This window comes from Ciona robusta, chromosome 4 (genome assembly GCF_009617815.1).
Source record: "Ciona robusta chromosome 4, ASM961781v2".
NCBI lineage: Eukaryota > Metazoa > Chordata > Ascidiacea > Phlebobranchia > Cionidae > Ciona > Ciona robusta.
The window spans coordinates 6,959,213-6,979,064 of NC_143238.1; the positions used below are offsets into that span (position 1 = coordinate 6,959,213).

The window sequence follows — 19,852 nt, forward strand, 5'->3', positions numbered from 1 at the left end:
AGCACACCTCAATAGAACGTTAGTTCGTAATAATATTTTTGATTGTAACTCAGGCGTCGAGGTTTTTTATTGAATGAATGAATATATGATATTATATATTATATCTGTACAAAGCAAAATACATGTATTGTTTATTAATCATTAAAACTAACAATCATTTCATTTCCATGTTTTCTTAAGGATCTATAATTATGTATGAATTCATTACTTTTTACACAAGCAAACAATGACAGTAATTATTTTGTTTTAGAATTGGTTAGTTTGTATATTACACTTGCTATGGAGAAGCAAGAAAGAGTTGGAGTAAAAAGATTATCGATTTATAAAGATGAAAACACGGATGATATAAAGCACGAGGGTACCGGGTTCAAGAACCAACCAAAGCTTCCATTCAGTCCTGGAGTAACTGTCATGTACCTTGTCTCGGATGTGAGAGAAAAATATGGAAAGATTGTGAATAATGTGGAGAAGTTTCAAAGTTATGCTAAAAGTACAGAAGGTACGATTAAGTTAAGCGTGATAGGGTCTGCTTTGTTGTTTGGTGGGTTTGCTGCCGTGCAAACTAAATCTACAAGTAAACTGTATAGAAAATCACTTCCTGTATTGTCCGTTACAACAGCAACTGCTGTTTGCTTTCCTTCTCAAAGTTATGAAGTCGCAAAAAAAGTTTCAACTGTGTCTTACCATGGGGTAAATGTGCTGTGGAGGAACATGAACAAGCTGTATTCATTCACACAAACCAAACTATCAACACCACAAGTTAAAGGTGAAGAAGAGGTGACGTACCAATCATCTGAAAAAGGAGTTTTAAAAGTTGAGAATGAACAAACTGTAGAGAAAAGTGAAGAAAAACAAGACAGTAGGAATACTGAGAGTGAAGAAAAACTGGAATCAGAGAAAAAGAATGAAATAAATACTGACAAAGAAACTGAGAAAAAATCGGAAACAAAATCTGTTGACTTATCCACAGTTGTTCAATTTATTCCTGAAACTGTAGCAAAAGATTGGAAACCTACATCTGTGGATTTAGGGCAGAGTTCGCCAGAAGATAAAGACTTGTACACAACGCGATCGTGATATTTTGTTTCTATTTGTGCCAATCCTAAATTATTGCCGGGTGAACTGCCTAATTATTGATAAATATCTATTTCTGAATTAATCGCATGCATTTTCTCCATTTTGTTGCAGAGAACGAATAAGTTTCATTCGTTACATGCGAGTTATATTTTCTAATTTGTGATCGAACACTTTTCACGAGTCATGGCGGCCGAAATCATGACTAAGCCCCAACAGAGGCAACCAATATTGCTGAGTCGTATCGAAGACGACACGCAGGATGTTGTTACGATGGCCGTGTTCACCCCAAACGAGGAAGGAATTATAACTGTCAGCATTGATAAGTAGGTCATTTCATGTTTCATAACTTAGGGTATGATGTAGGTCTATTACCCAAACACCCAGGGTGCTACCATCTAGACCCCACTGAGGCAGTTTATAGACACTCAATAATAGAGATTCTATTATATAAGGGTGAGGTCTTCAGTGAGGCACACCGGAAACCTGGGATGTAGGTCTATTACTGTAACACCCAGGGTGTTACCATCTAGACCCCACTGAGGCAGTTTATAGACACTTAATAATAGTGATTGTATTCTTTAAAACCTTGTATTTATTTTCAGGTCAATTCGTATCTGGTTAAAAAGGGAAACCGGACAATACTGGCCGAGCGTTTGTCATTTTATTGAATGTAAGTTCTGATTGTTCTACCTGGGTAAACATTACATTATCAAGCATTACATGATGTCTGGTAACAACACAAGCATGATATACAAACTTATTTCTGTATTAATTTTATATATATTATATAACTAATATATATGTTCAAATTCAACCAACACTAGTTGTAAGACTTACCAGATAAATATCATCCCACCCACAGCACCTTGCACTACCATGTTTTACTCAGAAGAACCAAGGTTGATGTTCGTGGGACAAGATAATGGAAATGTTGATGTGAGTAGTTGCTACTTTATTATTGAATGTGGCATGTAACTCCATTGTTTGTGGCAGATTATAACTTAATAAGTTTCATTTTTGTTCTGCAGGAATTTAAAGTTTCAGAAGATTACAACCAAATCACACATCAGAGAAAATACCTTGGTGAGAAGCGAACCATATATACATATATATATATATATAACAAGAGTGTCTCCTTATACACCAGACACACATGGTGTATTCATACTAATTATACACCTAATGCTAACTGGCAAACAATAACATAAGTTTTGTGCAGTACACCATACAAAAACCCTAACATAGCAGTTACAACATAAGTTGCAAACTTACATTCCAATCACAGCCCACCAGAAACAAGTCACCGGCTGCATCTTCACGCACCAGAACGAGGTCTTGGTTGTTTGTGGTAAAGATAAATACATTACGTGGCATTGGACCAAGAATGGGCAAAGGTTTGGAGGTTACCAAACACCATCCCAACCTATGTGTTTACAGTAAGTTGTTATGTGTAATACTGTTTCTATAATGTATCAAAACACCGATGGTGTGTAAACAAATAAGCTTTATACAGTCCGAAGTTTGTGTTGCAATTTAGAAAAAAATTACGAAAACGAGTGTAAATACAAATTGCAATTTTTGAATAGGGATCTGCTAATTCAACCCTAAAGTTAAAAGATAGAGTGCCTCAAAACTTGTCATATTTCGTGTTGATTAATGAAGTGTCAAGTGTAGTCTGTTTATGTTTGCAGTCAGTTCTTACGGAACTTTAGTGTTATGTTTGTTAAATATGTGCTGCAATTTAAGTGCTATGGTAATTAAGCTTTGCCATAAAATGTGTTGATGTATAAAGTTTCAAGTGTAATGTCTGCTTATTCACACACTGTACTAACTTTAGAAACTTGACTGCGAGCCAAGGGATAACTTTGAAATAATTTCCATATAGATAACTGTAACACTCTTAACGTTAATGTACAATCACACAGATATGATCACCAGTCACATTATGTGTTCGCTGGTTTATCAAATGGTGAAATTACTGTGTTGAAGATAAATAAGAATGAGAGTCAACTAATAACACAATTGAAAGGACATTCTGGTTCAATTGGTAAAGTATTGTGTGTTTAATAAGATTGTGTCAGCATATCATACTACTGCATAAGGTGTGTGACTAATAGTGTGTTGAGTGTATATTGTTTACACCAGTCAGTGCTTCTCAACCTTTTACATGCCATGCAAATGTTAAGCAGATTACAAGCGAAGCTTAAAACTTCTGTCTTGAATGAATGACTGTATGTAACTTATTTATCCTCGCATGGCGGGGCAACGACAGTCTTTATACCACAGGTGTGGTGTTTCATACACCTTGTGCCTGCTTACGAGTTACCACGTGTGTGTGTAACTTATTTATACTCGTATGGCGGGGCAACAACAGTCATTATTACAAGGGTGTTCTGTTTCATACACCTCGTGCTAGCTTACGAGTTACCACATGTAACTTATTTATCTTCACATGGCGGGGTAATGACAGTCGTTATAATACGGGTGTTCTGTTTCCTCGTGCCCGCTTATGAGTTACCACATATCGACATATGTGACTTTGTTGGTGATTGTTTTTCTGTATAGACAATTTAGTCAACCTGTTAGTGACCACTGTAAGAGCCTGACCCGCTAACCACTGTGCCACAGCTCTGATCTTATATATTTGTCTAATTGTCTTAACATTCAATCTACCATGTTTAACATTCAATCCAATCAACAGCTTGTTTATGTTGGGATCCTACACACCAAATTCTTTACTCTGGATCTTCAGACAAGTCTATTATAATGTGGGATATCGGGAGCAATAAAGGAACCGCTATTGAACTACAAGGGCATACGTGAGTGTTATATTGTTACTATGTATAAGTTAGACTGTTTATAAAAGGTGGGGTGTTTGGGTAATGGGCCAACTCTGGCCTAAATCCAAGGTCCCATGGCATGCCTCACTGTAGGACCTTACCCATATAGAATAGAATGAGCATATATGTTTATACAACTCACCCATCCACCACAGGAGCAAAGTCACTTCTCTCCTTTACGCAAGCCACACACAACAACTATTGTCCACAGGGTTGGATGGAATGTTGGTGGTCTGGAACATGGAGATCAAAAGGAACGAGGTAACATTTCTATGGCCTGTTGGTTCTATGTGTGGTTGCTGTAATAAAGCAGTTGTTTCAACTGTGTTTTTGTTAGTGTTGTTGGGTACAGTTTGTCATAGGTGTGGCTCACTGAAGACCTCACTCTTACAGAATATATTGTTAGGTGTCTATAACTGCCTTAGTGGGGTCTAGATGGTAGCACCCTGGGTGTTGGGGGTGTTGGGGGTAATAGACCTACATCCCAGGTCTCAGGTGTGTCTCACTGAAGACCTCACCCTTATAGAATAGAATCTCCATTATTGAGTGTCTATAAACTGCCTCAGTGGGGTCTAGATGGCAGCACCCTCATATACCATATGTTCCACCCCACATACGATACAGTGTATAATATCCCCCAGACTCCAGTATGGCAGGAGGGCAACCAATGCATTAAATGTAAACAACCTTTCTTTTGGAACTTTAAACAAATGTGGAGCGATAAGACGGTTGGTTTAAGGCAACATCATTGCAGGTAATGTATGATTTCTATATTTGTGCCAATTGAAGATTGTATTTTTAAAGAGCAATTGGTTATAGCTTAAGTGTCAGGTAATGGGCCAACTCTACCCCTAAATCTTAGGTTCCATAGCGTGCCTCGCTGTAGGATCAAAACAATATATAATAGTCAACAATATATATAACAAAAGGCCCTTACGCTCACATTATACAGTAATTAAGCAATACAAGAAATTACTCACCAACAAGTGGCATTCTTTTATTGTTAATGATATTTAACCTTGATAGGAAATGTGGAATAGCAGTTTGTGCGAGTTGTAGCAGTAAACGAACCACTATTCCTTTGTATGGGTTCGAGTTTGAGGTTCGTGTGTGCGAGGAGTGTTACGAATCCGTTACTGAGGAACAGTAAGTTGAGTGTTTGTTGTGTTTGTTATATAGTATACTAGTTGTGTGATTTTAGCTGGTATATAAAACTTCATTTGAACATAACATGAGCAACGCACGATCCTATGAAATAAATTTTATGATTGTAATGTAACTTATAATTTCGGTAGAAAATTTCAGGTTGACACCCTAGGTCCAGCGCCCATGTATTCTTGTATACCGCACAATTTATCGGTCATGCCTTTCATACTCGTGTTTTACGCCGGTGCTGACATTCTATATTCAAAGAAACAATATATGTTTACAGAAAAGCCCCAACTGCTACATTTCATGATTTAAAACAAAGCGTTATAATGCTCTATCCTGATTGGTCGAAATGTAGATTCGTAACCAGCGGCAACGACCGTACAATAAAGGTGAGTTCCAGAATGTTTAAACATTAACATTGAGTTGGTTGCACCACTTTTTATATTTTGCCGACACTGCACTACTTTTGACCAGTAGTTTTACAAAGTACCAACAAAACAATAACCTTGAATTGGTTGCACCATATTTCACAGGTGTTTATGAAAGTTACGTTGTATTTGACCAACGATTTAGTATATTTGACATTAGCTTAAAAAAGTGTCAATTAATTTGATTGCCCCACTTTAACAGGTAATATTACACTCATATCTTAAGTTAAATATTTTGTTATTACTGATTGCTGCACTTGTTTAATAAATCTTTATTAATTTCAGCTGTGGGACCTAAAGAACATTGTCACCAAGTGATGGGAAATTTAACGGTCTGGTCTTAATTTTTATTTTACTTCTTTATCTTCAAATCGAATGTAAATTGTGTAGAAGAATATTTATGTTTGTGAAGTTGTGCTAATAATACCAGTTCAGCCGTCAGTGTTAATACAGCAACAATTTTTTAAATCAACCCAAGAAATTCGCAAGAAAATTGGTGGCAAATGCCACTGACTACTGTTGTTAACATAAGCAATGTTCATAAATTTGCCACCGACTTTTAACTTTACTGTGTCATTAGCATTAGATTTGCCAAAAAGCCACGGTGAATTTCGTAGCTCACAGAGAGACTTTATAGATTGAACTATATCTTACAAATGCAGCACGCAAGGAATTATAAACATATTGCGTTTTAACTGCCTAATTTTCAAATGCTTTTTCATGATTTTATATTTCAATACTTGATTGTGGGAGACATGAATGATAACTATTCTTAACGTTTTAGTTGGTTCTATTACTCTTAAGTTATTTCATAAAATACAATAATTCATTGTTATCATATGCAATAATATTTCGTTTTTCATCTTTTACTATTGAAGCAATGCAAAAACAATAACACAAATGCTTGCGCGTTGAAACCAGTGCTTCTCAACCTTTTTGTAATGGCAAAAATATTCAGCATAAATTAATAGCAAAGTTTTGGTGACCAAATTTCCCAAACTACATTTCACACTTTTCACCATACAATAAATTTTTAAACAAAATTTAAAATAAATGTGAACAACTGTAGTAGGTGACCCAACCAAATCAAATCGCAACCCTATTTATATAAAACTATGTTTCACACAACTTTTGCAAGCATACAATGTAAATTTTACAATCACAGTTAAAATGGTTGAGAAGCACCGGTATATAAATATCAACTGTGATAAGACTTGATAACGCTGTATATAAAAGTGAAATTCTGATTTTAAAACCATACGTGAGGACGTTTGTAATTTCTCGACTTTTGGGTTAAATATGGCTCGATAAAGTATATGCTGTTGGTGTCCTTTAGTTTTACAAAGTGTCAACAAAACAATAACCTTGAATTGATTGCACCACTTTTCACATTGGTTTAAACAAGTTAAGTTGTATTTGACCGACACTTTAGTAAAACATAACACCCCAAATCGTCGAACCCAAATGTTCTCACCTTATTAAAGTTGTCGTCGTTGTTAATCGTGTTGTTCTTACTTTATAATCTGTGCTTATTGCGTTGTTGTGTAATAAAGCTATGTATGAGTCATTTATCACCCATTGTGTTCCTTTGTTACATCATATATGCAAACAATACCAAGACAATGAATCATTATTAAGAAACAATAACACATAGCGCAACCATAGGGAACTAATGTGAGTTTGCATTGTATTATAATATATGGCGCAACCATCTTTTTTCTCTAGTTTTTTTCTTCAACAAAACAATAAAGTTTTAAGGAAGGAGACAAATCAATTTATTTACATGTATAACCGACATAACACCATTTTACGGAACAATAAATCTTTTAACTCTAGTTTAACTAACGCAGTGCAAACATGATGCCATACGAAGCTTTCGTAAAAACAGCAACAACTTTTACCAGCCGACCTTTAACTTTAAGACTCCCAAACCCTTCATTGAAAACCTCAACTTGTTTCACAATAATAGTTTTTAAACAAATAGTTACTGGGTGACTTATTCCTACTCCCCAAGTTTTAAATTAAACTACTGTTAATGAATTATTTTTATTTAATAGTTTTTTTATGAACTGCTCATTTGGCACAAAAAATAAGCATATGAGGTAGTTCATGTTATGTTTATTTATACATCAGAAAAACATTTTCAAACTTATAATGTGGGTAGTTGCAACAGCAGTAGAACGTTTATTGTTAAAGGACAAATAAAATAATAAAAATGTAGAAACTCCGAAATGAAACCTGAATTTCTTGCCAAACATTGTAAAACCATTATTACAATGCCCGTCATTATTACATAATAGAAGCCATTATTACACAAAGGTCACTGACCTTGAGTAAACTTTGTAAAAAAGCTGCAAAATTTTACAATCACCAACCCCCACAACACGCCCTCTTTAAATACAGGTCAATTTTGAGACTTTATGTAAAAAAAGCCAAATATATTTGCAATACTAAATTAAGCATTAAGTACAAAAGAAAATTATTTAATACAATCTTCCACTTATGCAGCATGAGAGATCTTGCAAAAAAAGATCTTACATTTTTTTATTTAGAGTCATAACCATTTATGACAGGTGTATAAAATATAAACTACATAAGAGTTAAGATTTATAGATAATGAAATTTAATGATGTCTGTCCTTGCATTTTATGAGATATTATAAAAAGACCAACTACTGTCTTAAATTTGGTAAACACAATAAAAAGAATAAATAATCCACTTGTGGTCCCTTGAAATATTGTACAATATCCTCTTCTAACCTGTATATATTCTTTAACTCAAGAAAAAATTTTGATAATTCCCTTTAACTCTACCAGACTTGAACCACAAGTATGCAGGTCTATCTACACCATTGTTTACTTTATAAAAAACAGACCCTGGTTGAGAATTAACATTAACAGCTTATAAATTAAACTACATCACAAAGTTTGAAATGGTTGTTTATGACTAATTACAAAAAAAATTAAATGCATTAAGTTAATTTTTGAATCAACACAAATTTAAACTAGATAATTTACATCAGTTCTCTCTCTGTACATTAATAGCCCTAGAAGTTACAAGCACATATAGTCTTTAATATAAACCACATCAAAGCATTCATAGAAAAAAGGGTTCAAACTATTTCTAAGATCAAAAGAACACTAGATAAGCTAACGAAATCATAAGTTTGCTCAAAACCATAAAAAGCATTGCTGCTTAAACACTGCGTGTTTAGTAAATTATTTTTAAGGTTTATTGGATAATAAATTAGAGTATATAATGTGGTCGGTGTTGGGAAGCAAGTTATGCTGAAGATATTTCTGATCTGAGAACAACTGTTATTCAGATTCCATCAGAATGTTACTAAAAGGTTGGTTTAAATGAACGGGTATGTTGCTTAAAGGGATGTGTAGAGAAATCCAGTCATAAACCTTATAAAATCTGATGTTATATACAACAAATACTTCTTCTAGTAAAAATGTTTTTATTTTTATATTGTGTTTATAATATATCTAATATGACAATACTTTAAGTGTGGCATCAAATATGTTATGTTACAGCAACACTATAATGCAGGACTTATCGCTTTGCTATTGATCCACCACGCCCAACCCCATGGCAGGATGATGGAACCTCCCAATAGATCTTCATTATGGAGATTCTGGGACACCGACCCCGCTATTATCCCATACAAGTCTATAGTGGTTCCTAACTATGGGGATAATGAATTGTTCTGTGGTGGATTTCAAGTAAGATGTTTGAATTTGTATGAATGGGAAAAGGCAGTCGTCATAACACGGGTGTTCTGTTTCATGCACCCTGTGCCTGCTTACAAGTTACCACGTATGTAACTTATTAATTCCCGCATGGCGGGGTAATAACAGTCATTAAAACGGGTGTTCTTTTTCTTACACTTCGTACTCGTTTACAAAATACAGCGTACGTAGCTTAGATCATGCTTGTTTTTCTGTTTGACTGACAATTCTAACAAGCTATATTTGTATGATAAAATAGCGCATCTGTCTAACAAGCCAAACACCTCCCCTATATGATGTACGCAATGTACATTAAACAATAACAACGTTATACCCTTAGCATCAAGTAAACCTTGGTGGTAAATGTGGGATATGCGGCGATGCATATGATGGTGTGAGAGACAACGAGGGTGGGGGGAAATATGCAAAAGGTATCATTGTGCGACAATATGCACCAGGTAAGATATGTATTATGTGGCTATAACACTCAAGTGATTTGTTTTATATTGTGGGCTTTTTGTAAACTGTTGGGGATCATCTATTTGTTGTAAAATCTGGAGTAACATTGTTAAAATGTAGTTACACTCATAGTTGTTAAACATAGGGAACCTCATTGATTAATGTGGTTAATGCAATATATTATGCCTCTGCTTGTTTGTATAGACACCTAACAGCATGGTAAAATCTGGGGTGACAATGTTAAAAAGGTAGTTACACTCAGAGTTGTCAAATATAGGGAACCTCATGGATGCAAATAAAAAACACAGTTATGCCCATGCAGAAACATCCATCTACCTTTAAAACCAATCTACACAAACACAACTTTAACCCATATTTATATGAAGGTTCAATATTTAATGTGAACATCGAACTTACTGCTCACCATATGGGTTACTTTGAGTTCAGGTTGTGTAAGTTGGACAACCCACTTGTAGCTGCTACTCAGGATTGTTTGAACCAGTAAGTCACTATTGTGGATGAATGTATTCTTGGGAACGACACAACAACTGCTCCAACCCAGTGGGCCTTTTATGGGTTGTATAATTTGACAGCAATACAATAAAAAGAACGAACAAATGTAAACCATCACCCGCAAAGTTACATAGGTGGTAACTTATAAGCAGACACGAGATGTATGAAACAGAACACCTGTGTTATAATGACTGTTGTTGCCCCGCCATGCGAGGATAAATAAGTTACATACGTGGTAACTTGTAAGCAGGCACAAGGTGTATGAAACCGAACACCTGTGTTATAATGACTGTTGTTGCCCCACCATGCGAGAATAAATAAGTTACATTCAAGTCATATCTGGATGTATAGTGTATAAGAAAAAAATGTGTTATGACTTAATGTGTATGAGGTATAACTAGAGTATCTTCATATACAACTAGTGCACTAAGTCAATGCCTTTTTCTTATATCTTACATAGGAATCTCCTATTAACGGAGGATGGCCATACTAAATATTATCCGCCAGCTGTGAAATCTACAATCATGAAATACGATATAAAGCTGAGACTTCCAGCAGACCTTACATGCACACAGTGTGTTTTGCAATGGAGATATCATACAGGTAGTACGAGGGAATACAAAACTGAACAAAGTATTTTAATTTCAAAGTTGACAATTCCTAACCACTAGAACTCTAGGTCATAACCTTCTTTATTTATTAGTTTAAAATGGTGAATTAGTTACATATATATGGGTGCCCAATTACCATAGACGATACCTGTTGGTCACATACAACTTAATCTATATAAACTTGCATGAACAAGATGTCAACTTCTTCAATTTCTGATATAAATATGCTTCCATTATCAATCAATTACATTCTAATAGGTAATAGCTGGGGCACGGATGAAGATGGACAGCAATGCACTGGTTGTGGAGCACAGGAGGAATTCTATGGCTGTTCGGATGTGGCAGTTGGTTATGAACCAACATTAGCTCCTCCTCCACCATTGTGGGTGAGTTTGTGTGTTGTAACTTGGGTGCAATGTGTATGAATACACCTATGTTATAACTTAACAGTGAGTATGAGCATGAGGTGTATTGATACGCCATGTGTGTCTGGTGTATAAGACACTCATGTTATAACTTGACAGTGAGCATGAGGTGTATGAATACATCATGTGTGTTTAGACACCCATGTTATAACAGTAAGCATAAAAAGTATTTTTAAACAGAATGGCGCTCCTACAACAACAACTGAACAAGCAGCCACAACAACAACATCTTTAATAAGTCGACTGACAACAACAATAAAAGCAACAACAACAACAAGCACACATGTTGGCCCAACAACGAGCACAGAGGCTTCAAACGAACCAGTTTGCCATGTAAGTTGTAACAGATGTAACTTTGAGAGTAATGGGCCAACTGTGCCCTAAATCTCTGATCCTCTGACATGCCCACTGTAACCTCGCCCGAAGTTATGTAATTAAAACATTAGAATAATAGTTTAAAACGCTTGTTATTAAAATGGGTCCCAAACGAGTCCATTAGAACAAAAAAGGAAGGTGTTTCTATATTTAGCATAGAGCATTGGAATATATTAGCTTTAACAAAATCTAAAAACTAATTAAAAAGAATTTATTACTATATATGCATCAGTCTTTTAACATAGTAAATTTTAATTACTTCAGGCAAGCGGGAAGTTTATTTGGACCTGCACCCAGTTTTATACTTGCTCGGCAGAGGGCGCTACAGCTGTTCTATTTGATTGTGGCCCACACACCTATTATGACGAAACAAGGAATATTTGTGACCACGCATACAACATACCCCCACCATGCGGCGTAAGTAACATCTGTGATGTAATAAACACATAACATAAACTTTATAGGTTGGGGTAAGATGGTCCGTGACCGTGTTTTCGCTCCAAATTATATAACCATATCTTCAAGACTCAAATCGAGCTTGGTAATTTTTAAAAACTACATTGTGGAATATGGGATACTATGTGCTCCATCTTGCCCCATTCCATACTATATGTCTCAAATACGATAGCGAATTTCAAATCAATTAAAACAACGACGAGAATGGAATCGGCAATACAATCGTTAAACCACTATGAATAAAATACTACTTCGGGGAAAATGGCAGAAAAATCGTTGCTGCTAAATACCGTATGAAAACATAGGCCGACTATGATATAAAAATTGTTTCAACATTATTTTAAAACATTGCTTTGTTTGCAGACAAAGGTTTGATTTTAGAACGACGAGAGATTGTTTCATCAAAAAGTTCAATAAATATTATAATCTACTTCTATCTTCATTTTGTCATCATGTTTGATCGATATATAAAACAAAGTAACTTTAATGTAAAGCAACAACCAAAACAATTTCCAAAAGCAAAGTCGTAATTCCCCGTATTTACGCCTTCCGTGCGATCTGGTTAATTTCAGGAAACGTACGGATTGACGATGATTTATGATGTAATTCACTGAAGCAATCATTATGTTTCAACTTATTATTATTTTCATTCGATAAACAAACAAAAACTTTCCCAAACAGAAATATCGTAATGCCATATAATTTGCGCGAATGTGTCTACAGATCGTTATAAGGATTAATAAGGCCTATATATTCCCGAAGTTTATGTAATTTTAGTAGTGTATGTTATAGTATTGGAAACCGTTATTTCTTATTTCAACTGAATATATTGTTTAATTTGCATGCTATACATATTAATGTTTAGATCGTTATAGGTTATGTAATAAACTAATTTGTCAGATATGCTGGGTTTTAATAGGGATTGTATATGAATGAACGATAGGAACGTTTTATCCTCGCGTTGCGGGGCAACGACAGCCGTTATAAAATATAAACACTAATTAGTTTTTTTCGATTGGTCAGATTAAAACACGTGGTATAAAAGCTCGAATGTGATTGGCCGCATACGAAAGCGAAATAAAATAAACTTAACCAACGAAAAATAATATTTAGTCAGTTAAATTGATTAAAAATTGAAACTGATATAAAAGCTACTGATTAATATTGTCCTTTGCGCACAAAAGATACCAAACATAGGACACGTGTTAATAAAGCAAGACAATGTGCTCATAAATACCAACTTTATTAAGTCTTTCAATGGCGTGCGTTCTTATCTTAGCTGATATATTAACACCTGTTGTTAGTCCACGCGTCGCCTTTAAAAAGGCAGGTGAAGCGTGCTGAATTGTCCCGGCCTAATTCTGTTGTTGTTTTTATTTGAAGGGTTTTGTGTTTTACTTGTGCGTTGTGATTAAACTTTAATTAAAATAGAATCCACTTTTAATCAGAAACTTCAAAACATGATCGACCGTTGCTTGGTATACAACAGTGAACAAACAATACGTATTGTTTTACAACATAGAACATAATTTGATATGAAATTTTGAATTTAAACGAACATTGTTACAAATGAATTCCCATTGTGACGATTCAATTCAAGTTTTGGCGGTTATTTTGGCTTTTAAGTTGTCATTGCCACGCGTGTTTTTGGTTTAATTATTAATAAAATAAGCTTTTCGTTACGATACTTGTGTTACGCGAATAAATAATGTAACAACATACCAATCCGGGTCTTTAAACATGCTCGTTGCTCATCATGCAACGAGATTAAATAAAATAAATCTAAGTGATATTATGCTATTTGTTAAAGTATGTTTAGAAAATAGGTATTAACAAAATAAATGACGTAAATTTGGGTTAAGATAATTAAATAGGCCATATCTGTATATAAATAAAAATACAGTTTAAAATATCTGCCCCATCTCCAACATAATATTATGGATCGTAATATTTTCGCCCACTCCGTAAATTCTAAGCAGCTAAACTGCGAGTAAATATTTCCGGTCGCTCGCAACTACACGTGCGAGAAAAAGGTTGGCGGGGTTATACATGGGGCGCGTGGATGCTTCACGTATTCATGGACATTGGTCTGCGACAGTTTAGGTGCTGGGTCGCCGGTGTCAAGTGAGGGTCGCCTATTTTAAGTCACATTCGCGCATTTAGTTAGTGGGGAATGGGGATATAACATTAACGTCGCATTTTAAAATTGATCAGCTTAAATACGCAGCATAAATTGGGAGACGTGTATATTTTAAAAATAAAGGTGTTTTTAATTATAACAGAGAAATTATTGCTTTTAAGTTAAATTTTTATTAAGTTTAAGAGAAGTGAAAATCAATTTAGAAGGAAAAATAATAAAGAAATTTTTTTTTAATTTTATTATTAAATTGATTTTTAACAAACATAAAACCCTAAAATTACTTTTTAAATTGTTCCAGGATACATAATAAATAAACTTACAATGTCGAACGGTTGTGACGTCATATTCCCTCGATCTCCGTTAAGTTCGAGAAAGATGAATCGATCAACTTCGTTTCGTATCGATGATCTGTTGAGAGGAAAAGCTACATTTAAACAAGAACATCCGGAGGTGAGTTAGTTGTTTCAGAATATAGAATGTAACAGATTTGTCTCTTTCGTTATATAAAAAAACCTTTATGCTAACTTTTCGTCTGCCATACAAAGACATCATTGGAGTTTTAACTTTTTATTAATATTTAAAGAACCACTTGATCGTATTTTCATGACCTAAAAGAGCATTTTTAGTTGTTAAAACACTTAGAAAATAATGGATATTATATCCTACCGGTATCCATCTTACCCCACACTACTCAATGTATTTTCTTATGTCAAAATCCCGCGTACCAAACCACAAAAATAAACTATACTGTCTAAATTAAAGTTTAATTCCCCACCTTTCAGATGAAGTTGGAAAGAGATCATTTCTCACCCTCCCCGAGTCCATCAACTCCCCCCGATATTTCCCCATCATTTGGGATGCAAGAGATCATCCCAAGAAGCATCCAGGAGCATCTACATCAGCGATCCTTGGCTCCCCGCATCCCCTACACGTTATCACCTTTCATGAACTTCGGGATGAACTTTATGCCACAAAATACTGGTTATTTACTTAACAGAGGTGAGTTACAGATATTGGCCCTGCACTTAAAATAATCTTCTTTCTGCTACAAAAAAAAGAAGTACATTACATACAAAACGTTAGTTTTTTAACAAAAAATAATTTTATAGTGCCTGAAAGCCAACTCGTATTCTATGGTATAATATATCCTACATGTTCTGGTTTGCAATGAAGAATACCGTATCATATATATGGGTAGTATATTACGTATAAAAACTACAAAGTGCATAGTATATTTCTAACCAGTATACCACATCTTACCACACAGCAGCTGCCGATATGATGAGCTTATATCCATCTGTGCCCCTTGCAACAAACTCCTTGTACAACCAACTTTTACTAAGAGACCGATTCCTTCAATTTGCTGAACAATCCGGTAGCTCGAGAAAATGTCGCAGGTCAGATTAGTTAAACCGTAACTTGTACACTAAACCTGTAAATATACTGTGTAATTTTGTACATTTAATCGCAACGTAAAACTGTCTTAACAGAACTTATAATGACTAAACATAAACTGTAAACACGATACTGCTAAAGCGAAACTATAACGCGGTATACGAACCGCAAATATTTATATAATTGCTCATTGTTGAATGTGCCATATATTTTATCACGCATTAAGCGTAAATCTCCCCTAAAACAACTTAACATGAATAAACTGTTGCATTACAACTGAACTTGCCATTCCTATACTTGTTTACACGTTTGTTGCGACACAATTGCGAAGAAATTTAACCAATCAACGGCGCCGCAGAAATTTAAATTTTACGCGCATTAATTATTATCAGTGATGACCATTCTGCTTTTATAAATTTGTTTTTTTTTAATGCATTCAGGGGAGCAAAAAAGAGCATTTTGAGTTGTTTGTTGCACTGGGAACAACATGAATAAAAATATAAATCTATTTTAATTTTAACCTAGAAACAAAAAACTCCCACAACTGATATTTATTATATTTTTTTTATAAAAAAAAGGCTACGAATAAAAACATTTGATAGCGTATTTAACACATTGCTCTTTCGTTCTAATACGTAGGTAAACATACTCTTTGTTACTTTAATCGAATAGGAAAATAAAATCTGTTTCATTTGTGCTAATTTTTAAGTAAATTTATGATTTTTAACAGAAGCCGAACCGTATTCACCGAATCTCAATTAATTTCGCTTGAGAAGCGTTTTGAGCGACAAAAATATCTTTCCACCCCCGATCGGATGGAGTTAGCCGATGCTTTGGGCCTCACGCAACTACAAGTAAAAACTTGGTATCAGAATCGGAGAATGAAATGGAAGAAACAGGTAAATGGTTGAACGAATAAATGAATGTTATTTGTTATTCTCGTGTGGCGTGGTAACGGTAGTCGTTATAAATCGGGTGTTCTGTTTCATACACCTCGTGCCCGCTGTTTTATGAATGGGCGACAATTTGGATAACCCATTAGTGGCCACTAAGTTTAAATGAAAACGTGTACATAAATGTAGTAAAAAAAATTGTTTTCCTGCATACATACTGTCGATATTTACTACGTTTTATTATTTGTTGTCCTTTTGAACTAATAACGCATCAAAGAATGTTTTTTTACAAATTAAATCTAAACAAATAAAAAAGATCCTTAATTTAAAATGATGGTTTTGTAATAATCGCTGTACTACGTCATATACGGATCATTGTGACACCGGCCACGTAAAAATCTCCGCCATTTTGATAAAGATTAAAATTTCCAGGTTGTAGTTAAAGCGTGTAGGTAATTGTAGATCAAACGTGAGCGAGCAGGTGCGGGTAAAGGGGACAGGATAGATGTTAAGTGTCGACGTTTCGCGTTCAAAGCGTTCGGAACGAAAGCGAAAATATTTTATGTTTTGTTTATGTTGAAACGCGTCATTGGGGCGGGAAGACTACACCTTGAGATGAAAGCCGCCACATGTGTTACAAACATGTGTTGTACATGTGTAACAACTCCGAACCTAATAATCCACAACCAGTTTTCTCCTCTCTGTAATACTGAGATTATTTAAAAAACACATAACACGTAAAAAATAACTAAACCAGAAATATAGCTTTGAAAAATTTTAATTAAGTAAAATATATGTATATATATTATTAAAACATATGTATATACCACATACAACTCGTTAACCCACTTAATAACTTAAAAATTTACCGACATCATTTTGAAAACACACAACATTGGAACAATAATTAAGCAGAAATATTTCTTCGAGAAATTTAAATAATGTAAAACATTGTATTTTTTTACAAGAACCAAACTTCATATATTCATAGATTAGGGATAAGATGGTTTTTCAATTCCTTACACCTTTAAATTGTTAAAAACACGAGTACAAAATGTGGGATATTAAGCACTGTGTTCATCTTACCCCAACCTAATATATGTAAGGATTAATTAAACTACTCCAAAATAATAATGTCATTAGGATACCATTCCCAGTTAACTTAGATAAATATGAAATATGTCTTATTTAATAATTACTTTTTACCTGAAGGTGCAACAAAGTGAGTCTTCCACGGATTCCGAGCGCGACCATCTTTCCCCGGATTCCACAAGACCGTACAACCAGCTTCATAGACCTAGCGCAGACATCGGGACTTCCAGAAACGCCAACGGCGATTCAACTCCCGAAACCCGGCGGAAATTCGAAACTAATCCAGAGGTCTTGAGTACCGAGTATTTGCGCAATCCAAGCACAGAAAATGAAAGCAGGGGATCATCAACGTGAATCCCAATGTACATACAATAACAAGTTATTCTAGCTTTACGTGTGATTTAAATATCCCCCAAAACTGTGTTTTATACAGACTTTGGGTTGATTTATTTTTCTTGCTGGCAAGTTTCATTACTATATCACCACCGAATGTGGGATTCGAACCAAGTGCCTTCGTGTTTCGATCTAAGACTTTTCTGTGACAATTCATCAACTGTTTCCTCATTAATGCGTCGAATTGAGATGTAATAAAACATTGACAAACCAAATCATTCTGTGTAGTCAGCAGTGTATTACATCTTCGTAGGTGGGAACTGGAGTGATTCATTTATTCTTAGCTGTTTTAATTTGATCTTTGCTACTTCATTCGAAGAGATACAAATATTGTTATGAGAATGAAAGAATGATGTAAAAAATAAGTCTTCAGATCTATAAGCCGTTCAGCTTTTCGAAGGCAATATATATTTGCTCGCGTGTACGTCACACCAAATATGGTAGTATTCTATGACGTCACCGAGAGGTCCAAAATTACTTCATTCGAAAAGTTTCGGAAATTATTAATTACAAGATCCGATTTTTAACTTTCAAAGCGATGAAGATTCCTGTCAGAGTGTCGTCTTCCTTTAAACGCGTCTGATACTTTGAAGTGATAATTATGGAGGATCAAACGCCAATTAACTTAAAATACTTAATCCAATTCAACAATCTTTTAAAGGGGGTGGCAAACGTTGTCATTTTGTCCATTTATAACATTTCCTCTTTCGGGTTCGCGCTCTTCAGCTTCAAAAGCGTAACATTGAAACTTAATTGTATAGAGAGGACATGAAGCGTAATGACACAACCCTTCCTAATGTTTAGGAAAACGTTTAACAAACATGATGTGTTTGCGACAACATCAAGTCTTTCAGTTTCAACATCGAGATAAATGGAGCTAAGATATTAAGTTTGCATCAAACACGTTTCGAACTTTTTATTTGGAAATATAAGTTACTAAAATGAATTTTTTCTCTGCATAGCGGACAAAATTCCGCGTTAATATCGTTTCTATTGCGCGTTTTATAATTTTTTTTAATAAACCCAGTTGAAACATTGAGGTAGAAACACATTTGCGCAAGAGAATATTTCTGTAATCTTTTGTCCTATAATGATTTTTTTGATTGAGCGCAAAATATGGTTTATTGTATTTAATAAATAATTCTTTTTAATAATAAAAAGCGAATTTTGAAAACTCAAAAAAAAAGAAAATTGGAAATAAATTAAAAGGTGAAACGACCCAGGAATCTAAAACGGGTTTCGGCACAAGCGTGGCAGGTGCGGGGAGGTTGGAACGGAAACGTCGGAATTTTAACAGCCTTGGTGGGGTCGACAGGGCGCATGGGGCCCTTGTCATCCTGAGGACATTAGCGTAGAGTCGCGAAGATGAAAGATTCATTGTCAAAACCGCGACATTGGTTCGTGCAATTGTTGGGACCGCTTTGGACCTCCGCGACCATTATGACGTAACACATGGGTTTATGTTCCGCTCTCGATCGCGCGTGTAAAGGATATTAGAAGCCGCGATGTCGCGATGGGCAATTACATCCCTTTTATCGTCGAAAACAATCGTTGGAACAATGATAATGTTGATGTCTAGAATGTCAACTTAAAAAAGAAAGAATTCGTGATTAAAATATCTAAGGCAATGACAGTCGTTATAACACGAGTGTTTTGATTTATAAACCTCGTGCTTTCGAGTTACCACGTACGTGACTTTGTGGGAGATTTTTTTGTGCTTTATTATCTGTGTGCATATATGAAAATATAATATAGTTTTGCGCTGGTTTAAAAATAATAAAATAAGTTGAGTTGAACAGCATTACGGTGTGTCACATTCGTATTAAAGTCTTATTTTATTTGACACATATATAGATATAGCGCTGGTAA

General features: G+C 34.8%; 5 protein-coding genes across 8 annotated transcripts in view; 4 read left to right on the forward strand and 1 right to left on the reverse strand.

Annotated features, from left to right (window-relative positions):
• Positions 1 to 195: 195 nt before the first annotated feature.
• LOC149737202 (uncharacterized) lies at positions 196 to 1,192 on the forward strand. The gene has a single exon (XM_089877439.1). The coding sequence runs from the start codon at positions 196 to 198 to the stop codon at positions 1,075 to 1,077; it is 882 nt and encodes a 293-aa protein (XP_089733565.1). The 3' UTR covers positions 1,078 to 1,192.
• Positions 1,193 to 1,236: 44 nt separating this feature from the next.
• Positions 1,237 to 7,068, forward strand: LOC149737203 (WD repeat and FYVE domain-containing protein 2-like). Its single transcript, XM_089877429.1, has 12 exons — positions 1,237 to 1,400; positions 1,680 to 1,747; positions 1,940 to 2,013; positions 2,106 to 2,160; positions 2,363 to 2,513; positions 3,003 to 3,124; positions 3,779 to 3,896; positions 4,073 to 4,178; positions 4,559 to 4,671; positions 4,944 to 5,063; positions 5,350 to 5,458; positions 5,783 to 7,068. The coding sequence occupies exons 1-12, from the start codon at positions 1,261 to 1,263 to the stop codon at positions 5,813 to 5,815; spliced, it is 1,209 nt and encodes a 402-aa protein (XP_089733555.1). The 5' UTR covers positions 1,237 to 1,260; the 3' UTR covers positions 5,816 to 7,068.
• The window catches only part of LOC149737204 (uncharacterized), a 45,218-nt gene continuing 29,821 nt past the window's right edge, over positions 4,456 to 19,852 (reverse strand). The window contains exon 8 of the transcript XR_016384976.1: positions 4,456 to 4,474. The gene's annotated coding sequence lies outside the window, so the exon portion shown is untranslated. The remainder of the gene's footprint in view (positions 4,475 to 19,852) is intronic.
• LOC149737205 (uncharacterized) lies at positions 8,565 to 12,971 on the forward strand. 3 transcript variants are annotated; one of them, XM_089877436.1, is made up of 9 exons: positions 8,571 to 8,846; positions 9,053 to 9,225; positions 9,572 to 9,689; positions 10,077 to 10,191; positions 10,664 to 10,806; positions 11,073 to 11,200; positions 11,420 to 11,572; positions 11,879 to 12,031; positions 12,434 to 12,971. In XM_089877436.1, the coding sequence occupies exons 1-9, from the start codon at positions 8,834 to 8,836 to the stop codon at positions 12,443 to 12,445; spliced, it is 1,008 nt and encodes a 335-aa protein (XP_089733562.1). In that variant the 5' UTR covers positions 8,571 to 8,833; the 3' UTR covers positions 12,446 to 12,971. The 3 variants fall into 3 exon arrangements, with proteins under 3 accessions (XP_089733559.1, XP_089733562.1, XP_089733561.1); XM_089877433.1 differs by lacking the exon at positions 12,434 to 12,971 and having other exon boundaries at positions 8,565 to 8,846; positions 11,879 to 12,064; XM_089877435.1 differs by lacking the exon at positions 8,571 to 8,846 and having other exon boundaries at positions 8,873 to 9,225.
• Positions 14,488 to 18,215, forward strand: LOC149737206 (homeobox protein BarH-like 1b). Of its 2 annotated transcripts, none has more exons than XM_089877440.1 (5): positions 14,488 to 14,660; positions 14,993 to 15,209; positions 15,478 to 15,607; positions 16,336 to 16,504; positions 17,711 to 18,215. In XM_089877440.1, the coding sequence occupies exons 1-5, from the start codon at positions 14,532 to 14,534 to the stop codon at positions 17,942 to 17,944; spliced, it is 879 nt and encodes a 292-aa protein (XP_089733566.1). In that variant the 5' UTR covers positions 14,488 to 14,531; the 3' UTR covers positions 17,945 to 18,215. The 2 variants fall into 2 exon arrangements, with proteins under 2 accessions (XP_089733566.1, XP_089733567.1); XM_089877441.1 differs by having other exon boundaries at positions 15,481 to 15,607.